This window comes from Halichoerus grypus, chromosome 1, assembly GCF_964656455.1.
Source record: "Halichoerus grypus chromosome 1, mHalGry1.hap1.1, whole genome shotgun sequence".
NCBI classification, from domain to species: Eukaryota; Metazoa; Chordata; class Mammalia; order Carnivora; family Phocidae; genus Halichoerus; species Halichoerus grypus.
The window spans coordinates 67,590,792-67,603,402 of record NC_135712.1 but is presented as its reverse complement, the minus strand read 5'-3'; the positions used below and the strand labels follow the sequence as shown (position 1 = coordinate 67,603,402).

General features: G+C 40.2%; 1 protein-coding gene and 1 long non-coding RNA gene across 9 annotated transcripts in view; one reads left to right on the top strand and one right to left on the bottom strand.

Moving 5' to 3' along the window:
- The window catches only part of MYLK (myosin light chain kinase), a 260,972-nt gene extending 256,336 nt beyond the window's left edge, over nt 1-4,636 (top strand). For 5 of the 7 annotated variants that reach the window (XM_078066769.1, XM_078066774.1, XM_078066775.1 and 2 more), the window contains 2 exons: nt 159-290; nt 2,609-4,636. In XM_078066769.1, coding sequence (XP_077922895.1) covers nt 159-290; nt 2,609-2,856 — 380 coding nt within the window. In that variant the 3' untranslated portion in view covers nt 2,857-4,636. The remainder of the gene's footprint in view (nt 1-158; nt 291-2,608) is intronic. The other 2 variants (XM_078066767.1, XM_078066783.1) reach the window with 1 other exon arrangement.
- The window catches only part of LOC118547842 (uncharacterized), a 28,010-nt gene continuing 18,061 nt past the window's right edge, over nt 2,663-12,611 (bottom strand). Inside the window, exons 2-4 of one of the 2 annotated variants that reach the window (XR_013445598.1) lie at nt 7,973-8,059; nt 4,610-4,709; nt 2,663-2,783 (exon numbers count right to left, since the gene is read on the bottom strand). This is a non-coding gene — a long non-coding RNA (uncharacterized LOC118547842). The remainder of the gene's footprint in view (nt 2,784-4,609; nt 4,710-7,972; nt 8,060-12,611) is intronic. The other variant, XR_013445600.1, reaches the window with a different exon arrangement.

Genomic DNA, 12,611 nt, shown 5'->3' with positions numbered 1-12,611 from the left:
GCCTGTCCCCAGGAGAAAGGTGTGCTTGATTCAGTCCTCTAAGCTGCATTATTTGCTGAATTGTAGCAACTTAAACAAAAAAGTCAGCTTTTTTAAACGAGGGAAGAGGAGAGAACAGGGAATGAAGAACTGACCTCATTTCCTTCCCTGTCTCCTAGAAGATGTGTCTCAAGCTTTCCTTGAGGCTGTTGCAGAGGAAAAGCCCCATGTAAAACCCTATTTCTCTAAGACCATCCGTGATTTAGAAGTTGTGGAGGGAAGCGCTGCTAGATTTGACTGCAAGATTGAAGGTAAGTTGTAGCTATTCTTCCCTTGACTACAAAAGGGGTGTGGTGGACTGGTGGGCCCTGCTGTGTGCCCCGGGCAAAATGTTCATTCTGGGCAGCCAGGCTGCGAGGACAATGGGGCCAGGAGGAGTTGGCCAGCTGCTCCCACTCCGCCTCCTGAAGGTTGGTGCCATTCAGTGACTCGCCTAGGACACCCTGGCTATTTCACATCCTTGCATCAGCCACTAGACTCAAGTTAAAAGTGGTTTATCACTGTTTGGCTATGGAACATGCTTAATGAAATGAGCTTTGCAAGCTTCTGGGAAGCATGTGAACTGCCCACAAGAGGCTTCAAAGGAAGGTGGCCATGAAGAGTATAGGATGGGGAGTCGGGTGGCTCTGCTGCTCATCTGCGGGCTGTGTGACCTTGGATGGTGATCTAAGTCTTCTGAGCCTCAGGCCTTTAACCTTAAGATGATGTCTAATGCCTGTGTAGCTCTGGGGAATGCTGTGAGAGGCCGTATGGGAAAAGGGGGAACCTCTTAAGTCTGTTCAAGATGTCACAGCACCAAGGGAAAAGTTGTGGGATTGGTAAGTGCAGAGAGTGAGCATGCCATGTGACTCCAGATGGAGGGAAGCTGGGCTCCAGGTGCCTACGCCACCTTCCCCATGCTTCTCTGCCTGCCGAGAATAATGTGGCCATAGAATTGTGAGCTGTCAGTGCTCAAGGGAACTTAAGGGATCTTAGCATAGCACCTGAGAAGTGAGCAATATTGGTGACACAAAGCATTGCCATTTCCACAGACAGCAACATTCCAGAAAGATAAGGGCAAGAAAAGACAGGGTTCTTTGTCTCAAGTCTGTGACTATTGCGTGCCAACCAAAGTGGAGGATTATCTCATTTCAGTCTGACCAAATAAAGCACAGGAGTTCATTAGGCAACTTTCCCAAGGCTGCATAGCATAGGACAGCCATCAGAACAAATCATGCCTCCCACGTTCTAAGATTCTCCAGCAGTAGGACTAGATAATGCCTTTTGGGTAAAGTAACCCAAAGTGAGGAATGAGAAAAGTTTTTCTCCTGCGTCATTATATCTCAGATTGCCTTGTAAATACAGTGCCTATAATCATCTTTCTTTTTTTCTATTCAATTAACAAAAAAAAAAGGTCGATGTGTTGCCTTTGCTAGCGTGGAAGTGTGCAGCTTGGGGACACTGTTGAAAGCTCTGGGGCCAGTGCTCAGAATTCTCACCATCACCACTGTCTCTGGGTCTTCTGAGGTTTTTTCCTTTTTAAAAATTATTACAACATAGTGATTATCATTTTTGTACTTTTCTCTTTGGGATTATTGCCTTCATTATTTGCAGAACTTTGACTAGAGCACTAAGGAGGAATTAAAGCATATGGCTGCCATTTTGATACAAACAAAATCTACTTGAAAAGAATGTTCAAATTCTTAAGTTCTTATGTGTAATTTTTATTCTGGATGGGGCTGTAATTTTTTTTCCTGTAAAAATCTTTCTCCAAAACGTAAAGAAAAAGTCAGTTAGAATTATTATGTATTTGTAAAGGCTTATATATATATATATATATATATATATATATATATATATATACACATCTCATATATAATACATATGATGTATATATGTATATAAAATATATTTTTTAAATGCTGAATTTTCCAGAAACATGACTAATAACATAAAATGAGGCTAACCAATGTGGTCAATTTCCAGTTATCTATAGTTGGCAGATTATCTGTCTTTGGATCAGACTAAGATAAATATTGCTTCTTTTTCTTAGCAATATTATCAGATCCTCTAACTTATGTATTATGGAGCTTATTATCAGCTTTGAGTTATAATTTACATAACATAAAATTTACCCATCTTATTGTACAATCACCACAATCCAATTTTAGAACATTTCCATCACCCCCTAAAGATCTCTTGTGCCCATTTGTTCTCTTATTTTTTATTTAAATTTATTTAAGTTCAACTTCTATACAAGATAAGAAATTTTCTTTTCACCCAAGGAGATCTTTAGCTCTAGGCATGTGGCTGGAGTCAGGGCTGTGTTGCAGGTGGGACGTAGTACAAGCCCCACGTGGATGGCAAACGGCATGCCTGTAAAGTACCTTTTGTGGGATTTCAGATATTGCTCTTTACAATATATGCCCATATCCGAATGTAAATCTCAAAAGAGATGTTAAAAGCCAACATCGTGACTTTTTCCTGTACCCCCTTAATCAATAGAGGTTGCTTAGGAGCTGCTTGCATGAATTGGTAGGAAACTTTGAATAATGGTTTCTGCAATTTGTGTCCTCTCCCTGTGCTGCAGGATACCCAGACCCTGAAGTTGTCTGGTTCAAAGATGACCAGTCAATCCGGGAGTCCCGCCACTTCCAGATAGACTACGACGAGGATGGGAACTGCTCTTTAATCATTAGCGATGTTTGCGGGGACGACGATGCCAAGTACACCTGCAAGGCTGTCAACAGTCTCGGGGAAGCCACCTGCACAGCGGAGCTCATTGTGGAGACCATGGAGGAAGGGGAAGGGGAAGGGGAAGAAGAAGAGGAAGAGTGAAACAAAGCCAGAGAGAAGAAGCTTCTAAGGCATATTACAAAGACTATTTCTCTAAAGCTCAAAAAAATCCAAGATAGTAAAAGCACTTAGTGTGATAGATTATCTAGTTAGGTCATTTGAGGGTTGATTGTTCAGCAACAGCAGTTGGTACCCAGCAGCAGCTACTGATGGGCATTAATGTGAACTAGCTGGCACCTTAAGATACTAACACGGCCAGATTTCATTTTGGGAAATTACCAGTAACTTGCCTGATCTGTTGATGTTAGAAAGTAACCAAAAGAAATCTTTATCTGGGCAAAGTCATAAATTCCCTAACTGAAAGCACTCATGAAAAATAAGGCCCTGTGCTCACAGCTCAGCCCAGAAGGTCCCTGGAGATGGAGATGTGTCTCTCCCAGCTCCTAACTCCAGAGAACGGCGTCTCCTCTAGTCCTGCAGCACTTCATTCTGAAAGCAGTTGAGCCATTTTAACTTACGAGGCCCATTTGATCCCAAAGTATACTATAGACATGCAAACTTTTCATTTCTCCCCCCTGTTCCACCTGCCAGTTTTGCTGGCTCTGAACTTGCCATGAGTTTAAGCACTAAGGACGTGACGCTTCTTAGATTCTGAAGACCGGGTTCCCTGCTCGTGGATGGCTGGCTTCCTTAGGAACATAGAATCTCTTTTCTTCCAAAATCAGTAGGAAATCTAAACTTATCCCCTCTTTGCAGATGTCTAGCAGCTTCAGACATTTTTGTAAGAACCCATGAAAAAAAAAAAATCCTTGCTAATGTGCTTTTCTTCTGAAACCAGGATTCGTATTTGTGCTGTTACAGAATATCAGCTCTGCGTGTGTGGTAAAGATTTTTGTGTTTGAACGTATGAAAAACCAGTTTGCTGAAAAGTTAGTCTTAATTATTTATTGGCCACTATGAAACAGATTTCAACTGATGAAGGGCTGTAGACCTGCACGTACTTTGGAATCTCCTTCGGGGCAGTCTGACTTTAACACACCTGCCATTCTAAACACTCGCCAAAGAACTCTCCCTACCTTATGGGTCCCACAATGTTTTCTTCTTGAATGTGCATCAGTCAGGCCTTGCCCCCAGCCTTCAAATATATCCGTAGACCTGATAAATGCACTCAGACTTGCATCTTTAGGACTTTTTCTTTCACTATATTGGCACTTAAATTTTTCTTTATAAACTTTTTGAAGGTCATAAACAAAGACTATAAACCGATATACCTAATACATTTCTCTGCGTGTGTGTAACATTCCAAATACTTTTTCTTTTCCACTGTTTGTAAAGTGCAGCAATTTCATATTTCAAGGGACTTTTTGATAGTTCCTCAAGAACCAATTTGAAATGACTTCAGTGCAACCCTACACAGTATCAACTTTAGAACTTTGATATTAGTCTTATGTTACCCTTCATTCTATTTTTATCTGCTTTTTGCTGCTAGTTTCAAATTTGCCAGTATTTTTCTTTTTGCTTTTTAAGCAGTTAAACAATTTTTTTCATAATAGCCACAGTATTGCCACAGTTTATAATAAAGGTTTTTAAAATTTGATTTAGAGCATTTGAAGCTTTTCTTCACTTAGTTGTGTTTAGACTATAATCTTTGTGTGCATGTGTGTTATGTGTGTGCCCATGTGTGGTGTGTGTGTTTGCTACAGGTTTTTAATGTCTTGAAATTGTGTTAATGTTCTCCCAGTTTATTATGCCATCAGAATGGTAAATGAGAACACTACGACTGTAGTTAGCTCACAGTTTTTAAATAAAGGATACCACAGTGCATGCTGTTTGTTCAATCTCTGCAGCCTTCTCTTTCTTGCCATGCCACCAGCTGGAGACTACCCAAAGCGATCCTGGAAATGACAAACAAATGCTGTGCTGCATGAATGGCTTAGATGGTTGTGTTTCACTAAGGAACAGAACAACTTACGTAGATCTTGTTCACACGAGGTAGCCTAATTTGCACATTTTGTGCGAAATCTCTCTTGAGCATCAGTTTGGTTCAATTATATTCTACAGATAAATTCCATGGACATTCGATATCTAGCGAATCCTCATAATGCTAAGATCTATATGACATTTTGGCATGTGACAAAATCATCGTCATTATCAGTATTATTAACTAGGGCTTGGTTCGCATTTGTAATTTTGGTGCAGTTTGTTATTGGCAACCAAGTGCTTTCTTTCCGTGTCTTGATATTTAAACATTTGTTAGGAGGAAATTCCTGATAACGCTCCTGCTCTATTGAAATCTGTTATCAGATGGTGAGCCCCTTATATCTTGAGTGTTCAAACAATATTACAGATATTCTAGAAGGAATCAAGGCATGCTAATAAATGTTGGATTAGATGATTCTATGATTCCACAATGTAGTCTAGAGGGAAATAATCCATTGTCCAATTAATAAATATTTAATTTTTTTCATTTTTTCAAGGCAACCACAATCCACAAATGTTCCTAATGAGGAAATTACTATTTTTAAAGAAAAGAACTTTTTATTCCTTGCTAGGGAAAAATTGACTAAATATATTCTGCACCAGGAAAAAAAAATACATTTTCTCCCATTCTATTTTCATCCCAAACACATAAAAATTCATTGGTTGTCGTTTACATTGCAGAACTTCATATTAAATGATATTTCTATGTATAATTAAAGATATAATGGCTATTGTCAGCTCTAACTTTATATAGTCTCTTTTTCTTTTAATCAAAGTGTTTGAGTTTTACTTTTCACATCTTACTGGCTTTTAATAAATCGATGCTAATAAGTATCAAGGAGATGAAGGAGAATTGAGTTTCTTTAATTTTCCAGAAAATACAAGTAATACTACTTTCTTTACCCTTTAGGAACTCCTTCTCTGTATTTTGAAAGGGAGGCTAACGTCTGTGCCAGTCCTTACTGAGGCTCTTCGCCCCCTGGCACAGCATTGTGGGCCCCTGGCTCGATGGGGCCGTGACTAGTCCTGGTCAGTGAGCTGTGAGTAGAAGTGATGGGTGTCCCCTCTGGGCCAGAGCGCTTAAGTACTAATGCAAGACTCTCCACTCTGATTGGCAACATATAAGATGGTAACTGCTTTATCTGCCTCGGACCCCAGCCAACCCCCAATGGGTACATAACACAAGAAATAAACCTTGGTTCTTATAAATCACCAAGACTTTAGGGTTCTTTGTGGCTGCAGCATAACAGACTATTCTGTTATAAGGTCATCATCAAATTCTAGGTCTGTTCTGACTAATATGGTATCCACGAGTTACAAGTGACTATTTAAGCTTAAATTAATTAAAATAAATAAACTTTAAAATTCAATTCCTCAATTGCGCTACCCACAACTAGCTATGTGATGTGAAACAACCAGCCATGGGGAGCCTGGGTGGCTCAGTCATTGAGCGTCTGCCTTCCGCTCGGGTCATGATCCCAGGGTCCTGGGATCAAGCCCCACATCGGGCTCCCTGCTTGGTGGGAAGCCTGCTTCTCCCTCTCCCACTCCCCCTGCTTGTGTTCCCTCTCTCACTGTGTCTCTCTCTGTCAAATAAATAAATAAAATCTTTAAAAAAAAAAAAAAAAAGGAAAGAAACAACCAGCCAGGACAACAATCTCGAGTGTTTTTGGAACCTGGAGCTACCTGAGTTAGGGGAGCATCCAATGGGGCCATCCGAGATAGATGCAGAGGAGAGAGTCACTAGGGCAGGATTTCCTTGACAGTGACACAAAAGGGTGGTGGGAGGGGCCACTGTGACAGTTACAATCATTTATCTTCAGTGGCTTTGATCACTGGAACTGGAAATGCCCAGGAGACCTACAGTGTTTGGAGACAACCTTAAATTTCTAACTGTTGCTTGTTTGAAATCTTAGCCCGCAGGCCTTGCCATGTTCCAAATGCTGACATTCTTCAGGGAGGGCTTCATGTCAGAGACAGTCGCCCCAGTGGTGACCGCATGGAAGTGTACCATAAATCCTCACATTATTAGATTCTGGGACTACAGTCCTTCTAGTTGGAGATAACTTAGGAAGAAGAAAATTATAAATTAACCTGTCAATTTGGTCATTCCCACTTACTAGCTTCTTTTGGGCAGACATAAGTAGCCTCCAATAGTTAAGAGACAGGTGGAGCTATAGGACTCCTCCACAACTTTATTCCAGATGCTATGTTAAAGTGAAAGCCTCAGGCCAAATTCGTCAAACATTCATTAGCAAGTAGTCATGCAACCTACTCTGAAAGGTCCATGAATCCCAGATCTCTGTCCAGGAAGCACCCAACCTGTTCATTGAAGACAAATGCTGCCGGATACGAGGGTAGGATTTAGCGAACCTGCTTCATCAGTCAAGGGGAATCAGTTTCAGCTGTACCTCTTACTGGAGCTGTGTCCCTTGTGCTTCAGTTTCCTCATCTGTAAAATTAGAGTCATAGCTCCCCCCTCATAGTTGTTATAAAAATTAAATGAGCTCAGGATGTCTGGGTGGCCCAGTTAAGCATCTGATTTTTTTTTATTAAAAATATAATGTATTATTTGTTTCAGGGGTACAGGCCTGTGTGATTTTTTAAAAGATTTTATTTATTTATTTGAGAGAGTACAAGCTGGAGAGAGAGGCAGAAACAGACTCCCCACTGAGCAGGGAGCCCGATGTGGAGCCCGCTGCAGGGCTCGATGTGGGGCTCCATGCCGGGCTCGATCCCAGGACTCTGGGATCATGACCTGAGCCGAAGGCAGACGCTTAACCGACTGAGCCACCCAGGCGCTCCTAAGCATCTGATTCTTTATTTCAGCTCAGGTCATGATCTCAGGGTCATGAGATCAAGCCCCGTGTCAGCTGGGTGCTGGGCATGGAGCCTGCTTAGGATTCTCTCTCTGCCTCTCCCCACCCCCACGCATGCACACACGTGCTCACGCTCTCTCAAAACTAAAAATAGATGATTTTTTTTAAAGTAGGCTCCATGACCGGTGTGGAGCCCAATGCAGGGCTTGAACTCCGACCCTGAGATCAAGACCCGAGCTGAAATCAAGAGTCAAGACCTGAACTGAAATCAAGAGTCAGATGCTTAACTGACTGAGCCACCCGGACACCCTGAAAAAAATAAAATAAATAAATAAATTAAATGAGCTCATGCACATTACCTGATCCTGACGGTAAGCCCCTATTCTGGCATAAGATGCTAAGATGTGTCGGAAACATCCTCTACTCTCAAGGAAGTGATTATACTCCTGCAGAAACAAAATACATATGTAAAAAAGTTATATACTAATGAAAGATGAAAAGAACTATTTAAGTTCACCCACCTCCCAGAAAAGGATCTTTGAATCTGAAAGTGCCCATGCAATTGTACAAAAAATAATTGCTGTGAGTTTAGGAAATGCTACAACTGCCCACTTGTTCTAAGGGAAAGTTTTAACTCCCAACTGCTATTCTCCTCTTTATAGTCACAAGAGAAAAGCTCATCTGACCTTATGAGTCTATTTTGCAATTTCTCAGACTTAGCTTGGCTTTAATTGCACTATACCTTTATCCCAAAGAGTTCCCTAATGTTTTTTATCTTTGATCTATTTGCCATTTAATTAACATTAACTCCTATGAAAAAAACATTGTGAAGACCAACAGCTCTATACACACGTACAGTTGGGAGGGGAGCATGTGGCAAAATAACTACAATCTGATTTACTAATTGAGGAGTATGTTATGGATATACACACAGACTCATAATTACCAAAAAAATCTTAACTTCACTTTCTTTTTTTTTTTTGATGTAATAATAATTTTTATTTTTGGTGGCACCTTCCAGTTTATAGAGCACTCCTACAATAGCTCATTTGATTTTTTTTTGTCATTTGATTTTTTTTGTCATGGTAAGTATACTCTTTAATCTCTATCCCCTGTGTTTTTTATCCCCCCATCCACTTCCCCTCAGTTTGTTCTCTATGGTTAAGAGTCTTGTTCTTTTTTTCCTCCTTTGCTCATTTGTTTTTTTTCTTAAATTCTACATATGAGTGACATCATATGGTATTTGTCTTTCTCTGACTTATTTCACTTAGTATTATACTCTCTAGCTCTCTCCATGTTGTTGCAAATGGCAAGATTTCATTCTTTTTATGGCTGAATAATATTCCATTGTGTGTGTGTGTGTGTGTTTGTATAAAATATCTTCTTTATTCATTCATCTGTCGATGGACACTTGGGCTGCTTCCATAGTTTGGCCATTGTAAATAATGCTACAATACACAGAGGTGCATGTATCCTTTTGAATTAGTGTTTTTGTATTTGGGGGTAAATACCCAGTACTGCAATTCCTGGACTACAGGGTAGTTCTATTTTTAATTCCTTAAGGAATCTCCGTACTATTTTCCACAGTGGCTACACCAGTTTGCATTCCCACCAACAGTTCAGGAGGGTTCCTTTCTCTCCACATCCTCGCCAATGCTTCCTTCTAGGACGGATACTACATAATAATAAAGGGGACAATCTAACGAGAGGATATAATATTTGTAAATATTTAAGCACCCAAGATAGGGGCACCCAAATACACAAAACAGTTAATAACAAACATAAGAGAAATAGTCATTACTAATATAATAATGGGGGACTTTAACACCCCACTTAAATCGATGGACAGATCATCCAAACAGAAAATCAACAAGAAAATAGTGGCTTTGAATGACACACTGGACCAGATGGATTTAACAGACATATTCAGAACATTCCATCCTAAAACAGCAGAATACACGTTCTTTTCAAGTGCACACAGAACATTCTCCAGAATAGATCACATATTAGGCCACAAAACAAGTCTCAACAAAATCAAAAAAGTTGAAGTCATTCCATGCATCTTTTCAGACCACAACACTATGAAACTAGAAATCAACCACAAGAAAAAATCCATAAAGAGCATAAATACATGGAGGTTAAATAACATGGTATTAAACAATGAATGGATCAACCAAAAAATCAAAAAAGAAATAAAAAATTACATGAAAACAATGGAAATGAAAACACAACAGTCCAAAATCTTTGGGATGCAGCAAAAGTGGTTCTAAGAGGAAAGTTTGTAGCAACGCAGGCCTACCTCAAGAAGAAAAATATCAAATAAACAACCTAACTTTACACCTAAAGGAGCTAGAAAAAGAAGAAGCAAACAAAACCCAAAACCAGCAGAAGAAAGGAAATAATAAAGCTTAGAGCAGAAATAAATAACATAGGAAAAAAATGACATAAAAACTAAAAAAAAACCAAAAACAATAGAGCAGATCAATGAAACCAGGAGCTGGTTCTTTGAAAAGATCAATGAAATTGATAAACATCTAGCAAGATTCATTTAAAAAAAGAGAGGGGGCGCCTCGGTGGCTCAGTCATTAAGCGTCTGCCTTCCGCTCAGGTCATGATCCTGGGGTCCTGGCATCGAGCCCCGCATCGGGCTCCCTGCTTGGTGGGAAGCCTGCTTCTCCCTCTCCCACTCCCCCTGCTGGTGTTCCTGCTCTCGCTGTGTCTCTCTCTGTCAAATAAATAAAAATCTTAAAAAAAAAAACAGTGGATTCAAAAAATAATAATAATAAAATAGAGAGAACCCAAATAAACAAATTACTAATGAAAGAGGAGAAATAACAACCAACACCAGAAATACAAACAATTATAACAGAATATTATGAAAGTCTATATGCCAACAAATTGGACAACTCAGAAGAGATGGATAAATTCCTAATTTTTAACTAATATTTACAAAAGCTAATTCACATTGACTTGTTCCTGACTACATATTAACCACAGGACAAAGAGTGCTCTGCTAGGCAGTCCCAGGAAGTAGCTGGGTAGGTATCTTTTTTTAAAATTGTCTGGAAAGCTCAAAAGGAAGGGTCCTATTTTCTGGAGAAGCAGAATACCAAGGGCTTAGAAAATGGGAAGCCACCATGGCAGGAGTGGAGGCTAAACAGGACCTACCGAAAATAAGCAGTCACTCTGCTCTCTTTGGAACCCATGCTAAACTGAGAGTAAAGGAATGATTTTTTTTAAAGCCGTAAGCCCTTCAAAGACAAATATGGGAGAAGACAGATGAAAAATACCAGATTTTGGAAGACAGAAAGTAAAGAAATGAATGGGTAACTGACTTACAGCACAGAAGCTGAAACCTGACTTCCTGTAGAGAAGGGAAGCAATAGGAGGCAGGTCAACTTTGCCCTGAAGAATCCCTAAAAGGTTAGACACTGGAGGAACCAGGTACTTATGAAGGGGATCCTTAAAGGGAATGTAAGGTATCAACTCACAGATGCCAACCAAGGTCATTTAGGTCAAAGCAGGTCAAAAATCCAACTAGGAGATCAAGACAGAGGTGGGATGGAATAGGTAGGAATTAGGACAGACCAAGGTCCAGAGTCCAGGAAGTCGGTCTGAACACATTCGTAATACCCATAAAGTGCAGAAAAGAGCCTGGTCTTAGAAAGGCATTTGCTCGCTCCAGCAGTTTTAAAGACATAAGCTTTTTCACACTGGTTGTCCAAGAAGCCAAATTGTTTAGACTTTCAATAATGAGCCTTCTTAAATGGATGTCTTACATTCATTTATTTAAAATAAAAGCTCAGTTAACTAATTTCCATTTAATCCAACTTGCCCAACTTAACCACAATTTTCATTCCTCTGTAAAATAAATTAACTGATGCCCACATAATTCTAAGTGTAGTCAACTGGGTTTGTTCTTAAACTTATTTATTCCAGTTGTAACTGTAATTACATAATTTAATTATTATATAAGCCAACAAAAATTGAGTGATAAAGGGAAAAATAGTTGTTTCTATGGAAACTGAATGCAGACTAGTGGCCATACATGGCAGATTGAACACTTGGCATTTGTTTCCTGTCTTCCAAAACCTCACTAACATGAAAGTAAAAGGACAAAGATGTGAACCCACATGGGCAAAAAAAGAGAGAGGTGATATGGCAGACTTGAGTGTTGACAAAATTGGGGGATAGACTAACTGGTAACTAATTTTGTTCTTTTTCCACTCTGCAAGTGGGTGCAGGAGAGAAAGACTCAAAGAGCAAGCTGAGTCCTACCACAGAACTAGGCAAAAGTAGAGGGATTAGACCAACTGTCTCCCATCTCCTCCTCTAACCCATATGGCCCTCTGACAGTCCCTTTCCCAACCCTGGCAGGAAAGGGGATCTTCTGAAGTTAGACTAGAGAGGCCATGGACTGGTGGACAACAGGCCCAACTGAGATGGAAGTGAAGCAACTCGGAAAACACAGGGCTCAGGGAAAAGCTACACACTAAACCTCAGACTCCAGCCCTCTTCCCTGTGTGGCTGCCAGAACTCTGACTGCCAAGCAGGAGCAGCTACGTAATTTGCAGGGCCCAGTGCAAAATGAAAATGTGGGGCCTTTGTCTAAAAAAAAAAGGATTAAGAATTTCAAGACAGTGACAGCAGGGCAGTAAAACAAGTATGAGGTCCTGTGAGTGCGGGGCCCTGCGTGACTGCACAAATGTGCACCTTTGAAGCCAGCCCTGCGGCAGGGTACTCCCGCACAGGCAAGAGCTTGGAGCATTTTTCTTGAAAAATTGGACAGCACAGAGAAATAACCCACACATGCTGTCATGCAGGAATTTCTCAATAAAACATCCCAATTTTCATCAAATTATCAGTGTTGGTATATTATGATTGAGGGTGATTTTTGTGCACAAAGAAAGATTACTTGGAAACCATTCTGGGTTTTTTGGTTTTGTTTTTTAAGTAAGCTCTATGCCCAATGTGGGGCCTGAACTCACGGACCCAAGA